The 17,220-nt window shown below is 37.2% G+C and overlaps 2 protein-coding genes across 4 annotated transcripts in view; one reads left to right on the top strand and one right to left on the bottom strand.

Moving 5' to 3' along the window:
- Positions 1-827: 827 nt before the first annotated feature.
- Positions 828-5,125, bottom strand: LOC122157704 (GSK3B interacting protein). 2 transcript variants are annotated; one of them, XM_042813681.1, is made up of 3 exons: positions 4,967-5,125; positions 3,297-3,555; positions 828-2,685 (listed from the first exon to the last, which is right to left on the bottom strand). In XM_042813681.1, exons 2-3 carry the CDS (start codon positions 3,552-3,554, stop codon positions 2,524-2,526), a joined length of 420 nt encoding a protein of 139 aa, XP_042669615.1. In that variant the 5' UTR covers position 3,555; positions 4,967-5,125; the 3' UTR covers positions 828-2,523. The 2 variants fall into 2 exon arrangements, with proteins under 2 accessions (XP_042669615.1, XP_042669614.1); XM_042813680.1 differs by lacking the exon at positions 4,967-5,125 and adding an exon at positions 4,279-4,356.
- Positions 4,852-17,220, top strand: part of ATG2B (autophagy related 2B) — a 42,928-nt gene continuing 30,559 nt past the window's right edge. For both annotated transcript variants that reach the window (XM_042813678.1, XM_042813677.1), the window contains exons 1-9: positions 4,852-5,065; positions 8,550-8,712; positions 9,597-9,749; positions 10,593-10,695; positions 11,628-11,790; positions 12,253-12,432; positions 14,298-14,394; positions 15,374-15,556; positions 16,201-16,355. In XM_042813678.1, the coding sequence (XP_042669612.1) occupies positions 4,904-5,065; positions 8,550-8,712; positions 9,597-9,749; positions 10,593-10,695; positions 11,628-11,790; positions 12,253-12,432; positions 14,298-14,394; positions 15,374-15,556; positions 16,201-16,355 (1,359 nt within the window). In that variant the 5' untranslated portion in view covers positions 4,852-4,903. The remainder of the gene's footprint in view (positions 5,066-8,549; positions 8,713-9,596; positions 9,750-10,592; positions 10,696-11,627; positions 11,791-12,252; positions 12,433-14,297; positions 14,395-15,373; positions 15,557-16,200; positions 16,356-17,220) is intronic.

Raw genomic sequence — 17,220 nt, 5'->3', positions numbered from 1 at the left:
AACAAACGTTGTAAGGCTCTGTTTTATGACATCTGTTCCAGCAGCAAGGAGGCTTTGAGGTGGTCTGTCACTGGTAACTCGTACTAAGCAATACCATGCTTTGATCACAGAACCACAAAATTGCAGCGGTTAGAAGCGAACTCTAGAGATTGAGTCCAGCCGCATCCCCCGTGGTGATGATTCTTGTAGTAATACATCATGTTAAAACTTCCAGAAAAGTGCAGTTCACAGATTTACAGCTGCATTAGACCAAGAGCTCATTTGGCTTCAGAAAATATGAACAAATTGTTTTAAGGAGAGCAACTGAAATTATCTACTGTCAGTGCTTCAAAGCAGCTCCATGTAGGTGCAAATTCCGAATGTAAAGAATGGAGAGCATTTCCTCCTTAAGCCCACAGCCAAACACGGTGGAATGATGTCGCTCTCTAACTTTTAATACCCCGTTACCTTCTAAGAAACAGCAGAGAATTCTTCCAGAACATCTACAAATTGTATGCTATGTAAGTAGTTCTCAGCTTAGCTTTATAATAAGCACTTGTAATGACAAAGCATTTTTAAGTTGTCTAAGGAAAAAAAACCTGGCAGCGCAACATTAATTCTGACATTTTTTCCACTTGTCATTCTCATGCTTCCTTTCCAAGAACCTCTTTACGGTTGTCTGCTCTGTCCTTCCAGGACAGTTTCATTGGAGATAAATTTACAGTCAAAGGTACTTTTGAAATACTTGTTAATAATCTGGTACTTAAGATGTGTCTATGGAAATAATCATTTTGGTTGTTCACTCCCCTCTCTTCCCTCCCCACAAAAATCACTAACACACTGGTGCATTTATTTAATGCTTTAGTCATTTAAATTGAACAAGGAAATTAACTGCAAGGGAAAATATTCAAATATAAATTTGGTAAAGTACATTCTCCTCACAGAGGACTAACTACATGCCACAGACCTGTGTGCAAAACAGAGCCTATGAACAAATTTTACAGCAGAGGTCCTTACCCAGGATCAAAAGATTAACATCGGGAGTATCAACCTAACAAGATAATTAAACAAACATCAAATTAAGCTGTAGAAAATTGAAAAAATGACCGTGGTTATCTCACCAGTCACAGTTATAACATCATTAGCCCAAAACTATTCTAAAAAAATCCAATGTTTGCCTTCTCCAATTAACACTGCTACTCCTTAACAGGTGTAAGTCAATACAGCTCTACTGAAGTCAATAGAATTTGTGAGTTCACAAGGACTGATATGTTCTTAAACTCCAATAAAGATACAGATATACTTAGCACAACAGCATGACAGAATAAATCAAGATGCACAAATATTGAATAATACAAGAATACAAGAAGTATCATGGTCATAGAATGCTAGTTCAGAAGTTCTAGTATTTCTAAGTAACAGTATTTTTTTTTTAAAAAAAGTCTATCACTCAATACATACTTGAAAAGTTAAAGCAATATGTTACAAAGAGATTTGTACCAGTTTTTAAGTAGAAAATACAAGTTATGTCTTCCAGCTTGTGTTAGTCCTAATAAATTTCATACCTTTGGTTTCAAACCAATACAATGCAATCAGTATTACAATGCATACTTGTATTCATTAGGAGAGGATACTGTAAAATTGAGGAAGAAAAATCAGGAGTACCAAATTACTGTGTTGTAGAAAGTAAAGGCTGAAGCAAAAATAGTCTGGGTATATATATCCTGCACATTATGTAAACACACATTCAGAATAGTAAACAAGATAAAATGTCTTCCAAATCTCCCAAAAAAGTTACAGTATAGCATACATACATCATCCTTAAGGAATGTAGCCTGTTACATCCTAACTTACTTCTGTGCTTAGCTCATTTGCAATTCAGACAATACATTCATATAGTAACGTAGATCATTCACTCTTTGAAGTTTGTTGCTCGTTGTAGACAAGGATGGATCAAGTACCTTTTAGCTCAGATACTGTCATTATATAAGCAATGCTCAACTGCTCAAGAGCTTTCTTGTTATCAAAACTCAGAACTTTCAGATTTATGCATAGCAAATTGGTGTGAAAGTCTGTTTCACAGTTTGAAACTGAAGTTAACTGCTTGTTTTATTTCATTAATTTCAATTAACAGACAGTAATTAGGTGGTTAACTTCCATGTTAAAATCAGATATGGCAATAACCTGTAAGCACAAAAAATGATTATTAATTGCCTATATAACATTTATTCTCTACATTTTTTCAAAAGCTTTTGATAGTAACACTTTGAACAGAGACCAAATGTTTTTGAACATTTTTGGAAGAAGTTATAAGCTCACCTACAACAAAAAGAAAACATTGTTTAGTTTTACAGTCTATCCAAGTGGATAGCACTGTGATATGCATAAATCTTCTGCAGCAACATGTTATAGAATAGTTCTAGTATGTATTAGATATCAATACAAGAAATGAATCTTTAGACGTTCGCAGCTGCATTTGTAACAAAGATCTCAGAGCCTCATACAAATAATTCCTTCTAGTCTTAAATCTTCCTTCAGAGCACATCATGATTGACTATCTCTCTTCAAAGCTTCCAGTCTTTGTAGTAATGCATTTCCAAACACCTCCCGATACGCAGGGCTGAGTGTGTCCAATAAGGAGTAGACAGTTTCATGGTATGGGTTTTGCAAACTGTCATCAGTCTGATCAAAATCATAAGCTACTACCTGCAACAAAGAAATCACTGGTTATTTTTTTGTGATTAGGATCATGTTGCAATGAGAAACAGGTACCACAAAGTTTAGCTTTGCCAGTTGTACAGTAGTATAAAAAAAAAAACAACAACATTGATTTAAATTTCTGTCTACGCTTTCTACTGGGGGTCTTACTGGTAACACAGTATTTAGACTGTTTCAGATGCTTTTTTCTCAAGCTTCTAATAGCAGTAAAATCCATCGCTATCACCTTCTTCTACACATTTGCAGAAACAATATGAATGGTCCAGAATGGATTTGTATACACACTATGTTACTAATTTTTCTAGGCACCTGTGAAGACTGATGTGCTCATAATAAACTTGTCCATTAACTGCTTCAGCCCTCATTATTTTGCAAGTGTCTCAAATAAATGCCTATTTTCCAACTAACTTCCCTTCTTCCTTTGTTTGCATTAACAGAAGTGCCACTTTGTAGGGGAACACATAGAACTGACTTTCATAAAAGTACAAGAGGATATGTATGCAGTTTTGGTATCAATGAAGTTGCTTTCTAGGTACCTTCTGAACAGGAACATCATTCAAAACGAAGACAGTTAAGAAATTATAAACAAGGTAGTTTACCCTTAGTCCCGAGTCAGTGAGCTCCACACAGTATCTGCCCTTTTCCCTGGTTTCCACGTTTATGTATGCCACATCCTCTGCACACGGAAGAGTTTTAGAAACAAACATGTTGCTGACAGCAAACAGAACATCATTCACTACAGCTTCAGCTTCTAGTCTCATGTCTTTCACATCTGCTTCTTCGAAGTCTCTATAATCAGAATCCTCTTCAGACTCTGTGTTATTGGTCAACTCCATAGGAGTGCAGTCAGTTTCCATTCTGCATGTGAAAGCATTTTTTTTAGATTCATCATCCCACTACAGTCAATATTGAACATTTACACAAAGCTTGAGCTACAACTTAAGTAAATGTATTTACTATTGGAAAATAAAATAAAATATGAAAGCGAATGAATCCTGCAGCAATCCAGAAAAGTCAAAACAAAGCTCCTGAAAACTTCAGGTTACATCAGCACACGGAAGCATTACTGAAGGAGTTGCTGCCTCCTACACAAGCAGCTCACGCTGTGTCATATAAGTCTCCAATATGATTCAGCAGTAACTAATTCAGCACTTCGCTGATCCCGAATGCACCGGGAAAACCAAATTAGGTACGAAAAAGCCACAACCAATGGCTGTTAAAAATAATAACCTACTATCCGTGAATTTAAGAAAGTCTTTCGAGGGCCTGCGAACTAAAGGGGTTATCAGTAATTACGAGGGCAGAACAAGAACAGCAGTTTTCTGTTCAGCCTCGCTAAAGAACGACTCGCTCACTCGGTTTACCACACACAACTATCAGCACAGCCCAGAAACGTCAGACGAGGGCAGGCTTCGCGGCCAACTCCCAGCAGCGGGAGAGCCGGTCTTAGAGCTGCCCAGCTTTCGCTCCTCGGAGAACTGCTGCGATTTAACCGCGCTCACAACGCGCACAGATCCCGGCAGAGCAGCGCGGCGGGACCGGAAGCCTTCCTCCCACCTCACCCCGAGGCAGCCCACCTACCAGCCCCGGCGCCCAGCCCCACACCGCTGCGGCGCTAGCCGCCCTGCCGTCCCGCCAAAGCGCGGCCGCCCGCTCGCCACTTCCTCTCAGCTGTCGCTGCCACCGCCCCCGCCCCCCGGCGCGCCTCCCGCGACCGCTTCCGCCCCCGCCTCCTCCGCTCTGAGACGCCACTTCCGCCCTGCGTCACGGTGCCGGTGACGGCGCTCGGCGGGGTGGGGGAGGTTCGCGGAGGAAGGGGCGAGCGGTTCGCGTCGTTCCGACCCGGCCGTGCCAGCGGCGGGAGCTGGCGCGGCGAACGGCCTCAGCCGCTTCCCGGTCCCTTCCCGCCGCCATAGCCCTCGTGCCGTGCGGCGCCGCCGTCCCCTCCGCGCTCGCGGGGCGCCGGGAAGATGGCGGCGGCGGCGGCAGTGGCCGAGTGAGGATGGAGCTACCTGCGGGCGCCTGAGGGCAGGCGGTGCCGCCCCGCCAGCCTTGCGAGGGGCGCTGGGAGAGCCCGGCTGCGGGTAACCCGCGCTGAGGGGCGGGCCCTGGCCCGGCCGCTTCCGCGCACCCCATCTCCGAGCGGCCGCCCCTGGCCCCAGCCCCGTCCCGATCCCGGCCCTGCGGCTCCCAGCTCGCAGCCACCATGCCGTGGCCGTTCTCAGAGTCCATCAAGAAGAGGGCCTGCAGGTATCTGCTGCAGAGGTACCTGGGCCACTTCCTGCAGGAGAAGCTTAGCCTGGAACAGCTCAGCCTGGATCTCTACCAGGGCACCGGCTCTCTGACGCAGGTCCCTCTGGACAAGTGGGTAAGAGACGCCTCTGTGCCCGAGGAACCCGCCGACCGCTGCCCTCGTCTGCACCCGCCCGGTGCTCTGTCCTCGTGACCCGGTTTTGTTATTGATGACAGGAAAGGGGGAAAAACGTTGGCAGTGTAACTAAAGGAAGGCGAGAGTTGGTGGCAGGGAGGAGGAGGAGCTAATATTACCCAGGCTACCAGCAATTGCTCCTGTGACTGCCGAGGATCTGGTGTACTGGCTGCTAGCAGAGATGAAATAAACACAGCGATCCCTGCTCTGACTGCCGTTTGTCTTCAGCTTGGAGGCAGCTTAGCGCTTACTGACGGTGTTGTGCTGAGCTCGGGGCTGTTTTTAGATCTCTGCATAGCCTGGTCTTGAAATGCTGGAGGTCTGTGTTGACAGGAAATGTATAGCTGCTTTGAGCAGCGCGTGCTCAGCAGGTGGGCTGCCGTGCTTAGAGCCAACCGAAGCATTATTCAGTCCTGGTGTGTATATTTATTTAATGTGTATATTTATTTATATTTATAAACGTATACGTGTATGTATACACCTGTACATACACACATATGCGTACTTCCAGCCTGCTGTAGTAATACAAAGTTCTGTGTCCCTCTTTGTAGTATTTCGTAAAGTTTCTGGGGTTAATTATCAATGTTACTTGGTTGTACCTGTGAGTCCAGTGACTGTTGTGAAGAGCCTTAAGTGCTTGTGTGCGTCACTCATTGACTTTCAAGGCAGCGTATATGATTAAGTGCACAGGCTTACTGCTTTACACACTGCTTTCAAAACTGGTTTTTAGTATACTGCATTATTTTAAAATAAATGCCTCAGGTTTTCACATAGTTCTTTTCCAGTTTCTATATGAAGTATGTTGGAGAGTGGCAGAAGACAGATTTTTGCTGAAATGCTCAGCATGACCAGCATTTTAGTGTAGGTTTTGTTGTTGTTTGGTGTTTTTTTCTGTTTGTTTGCTTTCCTGTCTTCTGTGAGGCTTTAATTGAAATGTTGTGCCCTCTAGTGGGTGTCACAGCAGTCTTCATTATTTAAAACATAAATACTTTGAAACTGTAGCAGTTACAGTTACAGACAGTACTAAATGAATAGTTAGTTGTGTATACAGAGTGATTAAATTGCATATGTGCTGATGTTCAGATTATCTTTCCCATTTGTAGATTAGCATTTGTCTTTCTGACTTGTAAACAATGAGTGACACGTTTAAGGTTCTCTGCACGTGACTCTCATGTATGACAGATTGCAAAACAGATGTTCTGGAAGCTCTGTTTCCCTCTAGTCATCGTAAACTGGTTCTTGATGAATCAGCAGAGTGAGTGTGGCTTGCTCCTTGTCTTATCCATTTTTGTGGATACTTTTACTCATCTTAATATAGGTCTTTTAGCCAATATTCTACACGTGTTTATTTATAGCTTATGGAGATAGTAGGAATGTGTGGGACTGTTGGTGTAACTTCGTTGTTTCCTGGGCTGTTTAGAAAAGTTGAAATATAACCCACATTATTTGTGGTTGAATTGTAGTATACACTGAGTAGTGCTTTAGTTGGTGGTATGACTGCAAATCCAGCTCTGTGTGTTCAGTCCCATATGGGAGCAAGTCCTGATGACTGTACTTCACTTTTAAAATTTCTCTTAGAATGATCTAATTCTTTCTTTATGGGAACAATTGATCTAAAAATGCTTTATATCTATCTATCTATGTACATGCACATATATATATTCTCCTTTAAAATAGTAATTTTCTGTTTAATAGGGAGCATACTTTAATATTTTTGTTGCAATGTAGCGAAAAGATTTCAGAGGTCAGATTTATTCAAAATTGGTTTCAAAATAGTTCACTTCCTTCTGTAGCAAATTTATCTATAAAAATCTGAGTAATTTAAATTATTTGGTGGTTATTTCAAATAAGGTTTTCATGATAAGTAATTCCTTTTTTTTAATCTTTGGTTATTATTTATATTAATACATTTAATTCAAAATAAGATCTTAATGTCACTGAATCTTTACTAGTTGTCTGATTTTTAACTTCCTAACAGAACTGTTTCAGGCCCTGTTTTTTAGAAGTGGATGTCTTTTTCTACTTCTTGAGTCGACTTTGGAACAGAAACTGGAAAAGTAAACAAATTCTAAAAGCAAAGTTGCTAAGGATGTAAATAGAGCAGCAAGTTAACATGACAAGTGCAACTGAAGACTTAATGAAAGATCTTGTTTTCTAAAGTTTTTCAGTTCATTTTTATTTTTAAGTGATCTGATGGAATAGCATTTTAAAAACGGAAAACATCTTTTAAATCCTTGCCTGTGTGTTAATCATAAGCTTACAGTTTTTGAGATAAAAATCAGTGTGCGGTTTTTTTTTTTTTTTTTCAAGACAGGAAGGTCAGAACCATGTGTCTCTATGTTTTTATCTGTCAAATACTATGTCTAAATAATACTGCAACCACGTCTTTTGTAGGATCTTGTGTAGGAAGTTGCACTCACCAAATTCGGTTTTTGACTTAGATTTTCTTCGTTTTATTAGCCTTGATGGTGCTTATTTAACTAAAATGGAAGCTGTTGAACTTCTGAATCAGAGCACAAACAAGGGGGTTCCTTTTGTGTATGTGTGCATTGACAGGAATATGCTGGGTTTTAAAGTTGGCTCTTTGGACTTCATGGTTGAAGTGAAAGCTCTATAATGCCAAAAAGATTCTTTCCTGAGGATTTGGGCAGCATCGAAGTCCTGAGTTACATCTTCAGAGCTGCTTCCTTTTTTGTGATCAGTTTCATTCATCAGTAATACTCTTGGTGTTACTTAGGACAATGTGATTGCAGGTTTGTTTATAATATCACTATAGCAGATCTGATTAATGGTAATGGAGCAGTTTCTGTGGGATATTGGTCTGTCAACCTAGTTTTGATTGTCAAAATTTTAAACTAGTGCTGAGCATAACTTTGAATGAGTTTAAATATTATTTAGAAATGGCAAGAGCAGTATGCAGTAAGGAATGATTATTTGGGTACAGTGTCCAATTATCACAGAGAAAACTAAAACAAGCAACACATTGGAATTAAGGTCTTATGAAATAGTCTTGTTACAAAAGCCAGATACCTGTGGTGGTTTTACTCTCAGCCTGTTTTTCACTGTCTGAAAGTATTGCCACAAAAAGGAATAGATTGTACCAAAGTTATAACAGAATTTATTGATGTATTGTAAAAGCATAGGTTATACAGGTGCTCAGAGGTGAAACTGTATTATGCTGAAAGCTTAGAACTAAGTGGAAAACAATTTGCAGCGGAATCAAAATACTTGAAAATAACCAGTTTATTTTCTCTCTGAGTAGAATTCATTTTCTGCTAGCTTGATTTGTTTTATTTGTTATTATATTTAGTGTATGTTCTATGTGCACAAGTGTATAATATATATGCATTATGTTTTGTTAATATGCTGAAAATTACATGGTTCCTCTTTTGGTTATTTTTTTTTATTATTTTTTTCCTTCTAGTGTCTGAATGAGATCCTGGAGTCTGCAGATGCGCCTTTGGAAGTCACAGATGGTTTTATTCAGTCAATTACTTTATCTGTTCCATGGGGGTCATTGCTACAGGATAACTGTGCATTAGAATTAAAAGGATTAGAGATGGTCTTCAGGCCAAGACCAAGGCTTGGTAGGCTTGTTATTTATTTATTTATTCATTCCCTTCTTTTGCAAGATATTTCAAGTAATTTACTTATTCATGCTACACATCTCATTCTTCTTTGTTTAATTGGAACTAAATTTTGTGCAGTCTTACCTTCTGATGTGAAATTACTGCTTTGGAAGAATGGTAATGTTAGAAGAAAGCTTTATTCATTTGCATTTGTTCAGTTATATTTGATGCAGAGTACATTATAACAGTAGAAAGAATATGTCATGCAAGTTTTACTCTGAATTCTAAGCTGGAATGTTTTGTCTGTTTACCATGTGTGTGTTTGTGCTCAGCATTAGCTGATAGGATTTCAATTAAATTAATTTGATTGCTAAAATTTTTTGTTCAGCTTAGTACATGCTTTGCTTTTGGATTGCTGTTTTATTATTTTGCAGTTATTAGTTCAGGTCTGTGTCGGATGTTTAAAGCATTCATAAGTTAATATGTTACAATAACCTTTTAAACTTACTCCTTCCTCAATATATATTGTATATACATGAAATATAATAGGAAACTGTAAAGTAATTCGTGAAGAGAATAATTTCTTTTGATTTCATTTTGCTGGTTATGCCTACAAGTCATACCAATACAGTAATATTTAAGTGAAGTTATTTACTTAAACCAGTGTTGAATATTGGTTACTCTTAACTCTGGTTTTATCTCATTTACATTGAATTTTCAACTACCATAATCATACTAATACAATGTAAATGGATTTTGAAGTAGCATATCCCACAAAGACAGATCATAATGTCTTACTAAGCTGATGAAACTTATGTTGTTGTGCCAAATTTATTTTGTTTTGTTTTCATTGTTTCAAAATTTTTACAGCCAAACTTATTAATATCTCTTCTACTCTGCAGCATCTGGCTCTGAACCTATGTATTGGTCAAGTTTTATGACCAGTAGTATGCAACTTGCAAAAGAGTGTCTTAGCCAAAAATTGACAGATGAACAAGGAGAAGGGTCCCAGCCTTTTGAAGGACTTGAAAAATTTGCAGAAACTATTGAAACAGGTATGAATTCATTATTGAGATCTGAATGAATGTCACAGATTATCAATCTGTGTTGTGACTTGGTTTTACAAAATGACATTTCATTCACTGTAACTTGCCTTGCATGTCTTCACTTGTTTACTGTAAAGCTTAAATAAGAAAGCAGGAGGGGGGAAAAAAAAAAACAACAGATATACTTACAAAAATATTTGTGCATCCCTTCAGTGGGCAGAATGAGCCATTCTTCAGGGCCACATTGGCTTTTGTTTGTACCAGAGCACATCCAGGTAAATCTTTGCTTCATTGAATGATACGTGAGCTCCCTTGTTAGTGGGGATGCTTTCAAAGAAAAAAACAATAGTTTTTCAACCATTTTTTCCAGCAAACTGACCTGTTATGACATACTTCTCAATCTCTAATCACGCTATGCTGCTAGATGTTCTTTAAAAGATGCGTGTTTTTAAATGGAAGAAAATTAGGACTGATGACCACATCATGCAGTGGAGAGCCTAGTGCTAGATGGGAAATCTTTAAAATTGGTTCCAGAAATAGAAGTAGCAAGGTAAAACAACACATGGCTGTGTTTAAGCATTTAGACAATGTGGATAATGAAGCAGGTGATTTAAGGATCATCCATGCTGAGGTGTAGAACAACTTGGTTTGAATTGTCACTTGCTCAGGTATTTGTGCGTTGAAGGTTGGTTGCATGATGTAAATGTGTGTATTAAACATTTAATGGTAGTTTACATTGCCACCTGAATTTTGCAATTTATTTTCATTGAGAACTTCCCCAACTTAAAGTGTTCATTTGGTTTATAAAAGTCATTACTGAGTAAAGATGACTTTGCTGTTTTCTCATTTAAGTACTACGAAGAGTGAAAGTTACCTTCTTAGATACTGTTCTGCGCATCGAACACGTGCCGGAAAATTCTAAAAGTGGAACTGCACTTGAAATTCGAATTGAAAGGTAAAAATTTTAATAGCAATCTGTTGATTTTTTTTTTGTTTGTTTGTTTAAAGGACATTTTCTTGCCACTTTCTGTACCCATGTGTGCAGGTTTTATATACAGTTAGACAGTAGTTCTTCAGCAACCAGGTTAAGAATACCTCTTATAAAGTCAGCAAAGAGTTTCTCCACTGAACTTCTGTTTAACGTGTTTAAGCTAAAATATTTAATCATCAAATCAGAAGAGATCTAGATTTTTAAAGACAAGATAATGACCACTTCTGCAGTTTATGAACGCCATTTCTGAGAAGTTCAAATGTCAGTGGATAGTACTAGCAAATGAGGCGACCTCTCACTTGAAAGAAGTAGCATGTTGTTTTGATGTTTGATACATTTTGTGTATGGAATAGCAGATGTGTTTTTCCACTGCAAATTCAGTTATGTGGAGACTTTTCAAGAGTTTGCTGTTTCTTCTAGATCTCAGTATTATGATGTAAGAAATGTAATTGCACAAAAAATGTATGGAATTGGAATACATTTTCTCTATTTCTAACTTCCAGAATATTTCTTTCAGGTAGTGTTTGTAGACTATACAAACATGTTATGTGGTAGATTTTCCAAAAATCAAGGACTGAAACAAGCATTATGTACATCCCAGTAGAAACAATTGTATGGAAGTGTTGCACAGACTCTTTATCATCAGGTTAGACATAAGTACTAGGGTAATACACTAGGATATATTGCACTGAAAGCATGCTGCATTTGTCATGTAGAAAATTCAAGATTTCCACCCATTCCCAGAGAGTGGTGGTTTCTCCTTTCAGGGCAGTGAACGGCATTGTAAATAGTCTGAAGAGAGAGAAAGTATATACAAACTTAGAGGCTATATGGCACAATAAAGGTAAAAATTTGCATGTTCCTACCATCTTTATTTCCTTGCTTTTGTCTCCCAGAACTATGTACTGTGATGAAACTGCTGATGAGTGCTCTGGAATTAATGTACATCAGCCCACAGCTTTTGCTCACAAGTTACTTCAGCTCTCAGGTGTCTCTTTCTTCTGGGATGAGTTTCCCGCATCAACAAAGTCCTCCCCAGTCTGTTCAGCTACACAGCTGGTAAAATTAAATGCAATATGTAAAATGTCACGTGATGAAGGATAGAATGTAATGTTGTGCTTATATATTAGATTCATTCTAGAGGATATAGAAATTAAACTTCTACTTGAATCTGTGCTTAGTGACTTTCATAATCTCTTCTGTTAGTTTTGGCAAGGGGAAGAAAATAAATTTTACTCAGTCCTAAAGTCTCTAAGATGGTATTGTACTGGAATCTGGATGCTAGTTCTAATATGTGAAAACACAAGTTAATATTCTGTGGAAACTTGATCAAATTTTTGTGAGGGCCCGATATTTCAGATTTTACTTGTTTCTTAACAGTTACTAATAAGTATGTTTTAACAGTACAGTCAAAATTATAGTTGTTTGTAACTATTTCTTTTGTGATAAGCTTATGCATGTTTACGTCTTTTTAATAAGAAATGACATACATTCTAATTCCTCTCTGTGTAACCTTTCAAGGCAACTGAACCAAAGCTTTCACCCAGCTGGAACCCAAAAATCAATTATGAGCCTCACCCACAATTAACAAGAAACTTGCCAGAAATTACTCCTTCTGACCCTGTGCAGATCAGTAAGCTGATTGGTAGAATGGAGTTGAGCCTAACATTAAAGCAAAATGAAGTACTTCCTGGAGCTAAGGTTAGTCATGCTTTCCTGATGTTTAAATTAATAGTCACAGAAGACTTTATTTTTGCTACTGCATAACAAACAAACAAACAAAAACAAAAAAAAAAAAAAAAAAAAAAAAAAGGCAAAGTAACAATACTTTTAGTTTTTGTTCTAGGTTCTTTCATTCAGAATCAATACATATCTCTAATAAGACAGCTCTACAGTGGCCAGTTGGTGTGTTCTCAGGATTTGTAATAAAAGGCAGGAAAAATGTACAAATGTTTTCTGTTAACAAGTACATAACTGTTTGGATTTTTCTACTTATATGAATAAGTACATAAGTCCAGTTTGGTTTTTATGGGTCTATTTATTTATTAAATGGGGAGGTGCATTATCTACTTTGGTATTCTCCTACTACTTCAATTCAAAGTGAATTCAAATATAAATACAAAAAATGCACTGACATCTCTTAAAGGAGGATTCCTGTGTTGTGGAGACAAACTGAATTTATATATTGCAGTGAATCTTGAGAAAATAGTTTTGTTTTCATTATACTCCCACTGCTTTCTTGATCCATTTTTTTTTTTCCTTGTAGCACTGTGACTGACTTTGCCTATGTACATGTGGAATGTTTAAATGACTGATTAAAAACACTTATGTTTTTAAAAGGACATAATTATAACATTGCTTACTGAGGCTACAGCACTGTGGCATTGTAAAGCTCTTGTGAACAATTCCACTTCTGAATTTTTACATTAAAACTAATAGCAATCAAATAATAATGCCAAATTTAAGTGCCACCATTTAAAATAATGTTTTATTTGACTTATAAAGATAAAAGAAACAAAGCAATTGAAAATAGTGTTTTAGCTTTCTTTTTTTTTTTTTAAAAAAAAAAAAAAGGTGTGAGCATATAAGTAAACTTGTATAAATATATGCTCTCTGATATTAAAATAATGTTTTAACAATTGTAGGATTGCAAGGAAATACTGTTTTACCACGTTGTCTTCCATGGGCTGCAGGGGGCACCTCTGCTTCAGTGCTTGGAGCACCTTCTCCACTCCTTCTTCTTTGACCTTGGGTTTTGCACAGTTTTTTCTCTCAACCTTCTTTTCTTTCTCAGACTGTGTAGCATTTTGCCTTTTCTTAAGTATGTTTTCACAAAAGTGAGACTTTGCTGATGGATTCAGCTATGTCCCAAGGAGAGTCTTAATACAGGAGCCAGCCCTGTGCAGCACCTGGCCTCTTCTCACAGAATACCCTTGTAGCATCCCCTGCTACCAGCTCTTTGTCACTGACACACAATAAAATGAGTAATAATCATGAGTTGACCAATGTCTAGGAGTGTAAGAATCTAGAACTGACAGATCTGTACAAGTTGTTATGATAAACTTACCTTGAGTAGATCTTCTGAGGTAAGAGGCTCGCTTTGTTGAACACTGTCAAAGCAATGAGACATTTAAAAACAGCCCCACCCAGTCACAAGGAAGTATTCATGTCTGTTAATCTCTACAATAAGAGTAGTTCTGAGGAGAACTTTCACAGCTTCTAAAATCTAGGATGTTGATTTCAGTATTTTGTAATTTGTACGTAATACTAACCTTATACTGTTGATTGCTTTTAGAAATGTTGAGCAAGCAAAACTACTGGCATTCTTGAATTTCCCTATTATGTGTATTATCTGTATTTAAGGAAGTAAATTGTGGGTGGCAAATCTGTGTTCATCATGCCAAGCTACAGATTGGTAGCAATACATAATTAAAAGTTCTGGGTGTTTATAAGATAAAAATTTTACTGAAACGGATGTATTCTGTATAGCATGAAAATCTACTATCAAAATCATTGAGACTTCAGAAGGAAAACTGTGTTCATGATTTTGTTTTTCCTTCCTTTAGTTGGATGTGGATGGACAGATAGATTCTATACATCTATTTTTGTCACCCAGACAAGTGCATCTTCTGTTGGACATGGTAGCAGCTATTGCTGGACCAGGCAAGTGAACATCTTGTAAATATTAAATGTGGGTTTGTGTGTACAAAAATGAAGATTTACAAGATAAACAAGTTTCTTTACTGGAGAAAAATGTTTGTGGTGATAGATTATTCTTTTCTGTTTGGTTTTAGTAAAAAGCTCTGTAGCTGCTCTATGTAGTACTGTGATACTGCAGTTCAGTTGCCGATTGTCTCTTAGTTCATAACCAACAGTGTTGTAGACAATAAAATAAACTGGGAGAGTAGAATACAACAGTTGGGGAAATGATAGTTGGAAATGGTCAGGAAGCCAGAACAGTTTTGGTTCTTATAGATTCTATCTGACCAAATGAGCTTAGCTAATCCAGTTAGTTCTCTGTAGTGTGCTTTGGAAACAGGCACCAAAAATATTAAATAGATGAGGAAAACGCTTGAGGAAAAATTTGTATTTGCTAAGTAATCAACAAACTGTACTTAGATCATGGCAATAACAAGATAAGAATGTTTATTTTTGTTGTTGCTTTTTCTTTTCCCTGTGTGTTCCTGATGTAACAATACTTACTATTTGGATGGACAGTTAGTTGTCTTTTTGAGAAGATTTGTCAAATCCTTGCTGCTTGCTTAATAGTCTTCTGATGATGCTAATATTTTTCTTTTACTGGACCTGTTAGTTGGCTTTGGCTAACTGAAAAAGCATTCCCATTTGTATCATCTTAAAACCTGAGATTTTTGTAATTCCTTAGTAGTAAAATCTGCATATATGACCATAAAATACTCCAGAGTTGCAAGTAATGCTAGAGAGTGAATTTGGGGGTGTGTGTGTGTGTGTGTGTGTGTGTGTGTGTGTGTGCATATATATATATTCGAATAATACATATGCACACATACCCCAGCACCAGCAGCTAGTTAATTTTCAGATTTGGTTCTGAGTTTTTTTTATAGATATTGGTAAGAAAATAACAGTGCATTTTGAATTTTGTAATTTTTTTTCTTCCATTCAGAAAGCCTAAGCAGGATAGAATTGTCTAATAAAGATAGGAAGAACCGGCCAATGCAGCAGGAAGATGAGTATCGAATTCAGATGGAATTGAAACGTTATTTAAGAAAAGAGTCTTTATCTGCAGGAGCCTCATCTGAACAAAGCTTCTATGAGACAGAGACAGCCAGAACGCCTTCTAGTCGTGGCAAGTATAAAAGTGATATGGCATAGCAGAAAGCCCATTGTTAGATTATATAGAGAGATTATATATAGAGATTATATACAAGATTATATAAAATAGCTCTTGAGTTTTTATTCTTGGTAGATTAAGTATCAAAGTAACTTTGATGTAGAATTATTCTAAGCCATTAGTTGCACTGTTGAGTAAAAATGAGTATCAGGCTCAGTGAGGTTAGACTAGGCTTCATTTAAAAGAGTTTGGTAATCTGTATGCACATTTAATATGTGCAGCATGGTAAATGCATGTGAACTGTCACATCTTTTCAACACACTGAGGAAATGAAACACAGAATGAAAAACAGTTCAATTGTTCTTGTATTTACATTTTTATTTGCTTTTTTTTTTTTTTGCTGTTTTTTATTTGAAATGTAATATATTAATTTGTCAAAGGAGTGTATGAGCTTAAAGAAATAATGTCAACTTGAATATGAAGTCAAATGTTCTGTTTTCTAATATTTTTAGGGTTGTTAACTTGGAACTCCTGTAAATAATATATTTGTTTGACTGTTCTGTCTAGCTGTTGGATTTCTGAACTTAGAAATGCATTTCTTTCAAAAATAATTCTTTTTCATTAGAGAATAATTCTTTAATATGTGTGATTCACATTAGAGGAAGAAGTTTTCTTCTCAATGGCTGAAATGGACATGTCTCATAGCCTTTCCTCCCTTCCACCTCTTGGAGACCCTCCAACTATGGATCTAGACTTGTCTTTAACTAGTACGTATACCAACACACCAGCAGGATCTCCACTGAGCACAACAGTGGTATGTACAGTATTAGCTATATTTAAAATCTCCCTGAAATCAACCTTTTCTTTCCTCTTTATTTCTTTGTGTTCTATAAATACTCTTTATGATATCAAGAACTGTAGCAAAGCTAGTGTAATTGAATGTGTTAACTCGAACGTTTGTATCTGAGGACAGGCCAGTCATTGTTCAAGAACTTCACTAAGGCAGTGAAGGTGTTTAGATCTGACAGTTTTTCCTTGAAGGCTTCATTGAAAGATTGAAACTGTATTGGAAAGATTCTCATCTGTTTGGCTACTGAGACAGGAAATGGAAATGTATTTGTTTTCAGTTGCTTTGATATTATGTAGAAAACTTATGAAAGATCCTTTTGTTTTTGTAACTGAATATTTGGATTTTCTTTTATTATGGATTACATAGATGATGGCAATAAAAAGCAGAAAATCATTGTATTAATACCTGATATGAGAAAAATGTATACTGTTTATCTTTTCAAAATTTGTTAGGTGGCCTGATGTTTAGTTAAAACAATGGAAAACGTATGCTTTTTACACAGAAACAGGAGAATATATTTTGAGTGAGAGAGCAAGTGTATCCAGCTTTACAAATATGTGATAAAGGCTATTGTAAAATTAAGAAGTATAACCTCAAGTGAAGCATATGTGCATAATTCACTTGAGTTTTAACAGGCCATGAAATGGTATGCTATTGATTGTTTATGTACAGATTCTTTGTCACTTTGTCTGTTATTTGCTAGATCACACATATGCACACATATGTGTGGATTGCTCTGAAAGTAATGCCTCCTATTTATTTCCATGGAAACTACAACATACACAAAAAGCACAATAACACTCTGTGATGGAGACTGTTCTCTGCCTTT

Source organism: Centrocercus urophasianus, unplaced genomic scaffold (genome assembly GCF_019232065.1).
Source record: "Centrocercus urophasianus isolate 14NV4802_14NV808 unplaced genomic scaffold, USGS_Curo_1.0 seq_14, whole genome shotgun sequence".
NCBI lineage: Eukaryota > Metazoa > Chordata > Aves > Galliformes > Phasianidae > Centrocercus > Centrocercus urophasianus.
This window is presented reverse-complemented; position numbering and strand designations above follow the sequence as displayed.

Coding starts and splice junctions, on each gene's coding strand:
- LOC122157704 (XM_042813681.1), bottom strand. CDS start 3,554: ATGGAAACTGACTGCACTCCTATGGAGTTGACCAATAACACAGAGTCT. Junction 2,686..3,296: donor TCACTGACTCGGGACTAAGG/GTAAACTACCTT, acceptor TCTTTGTTGCAG/GTAGTAGCTTATGATTTTGA.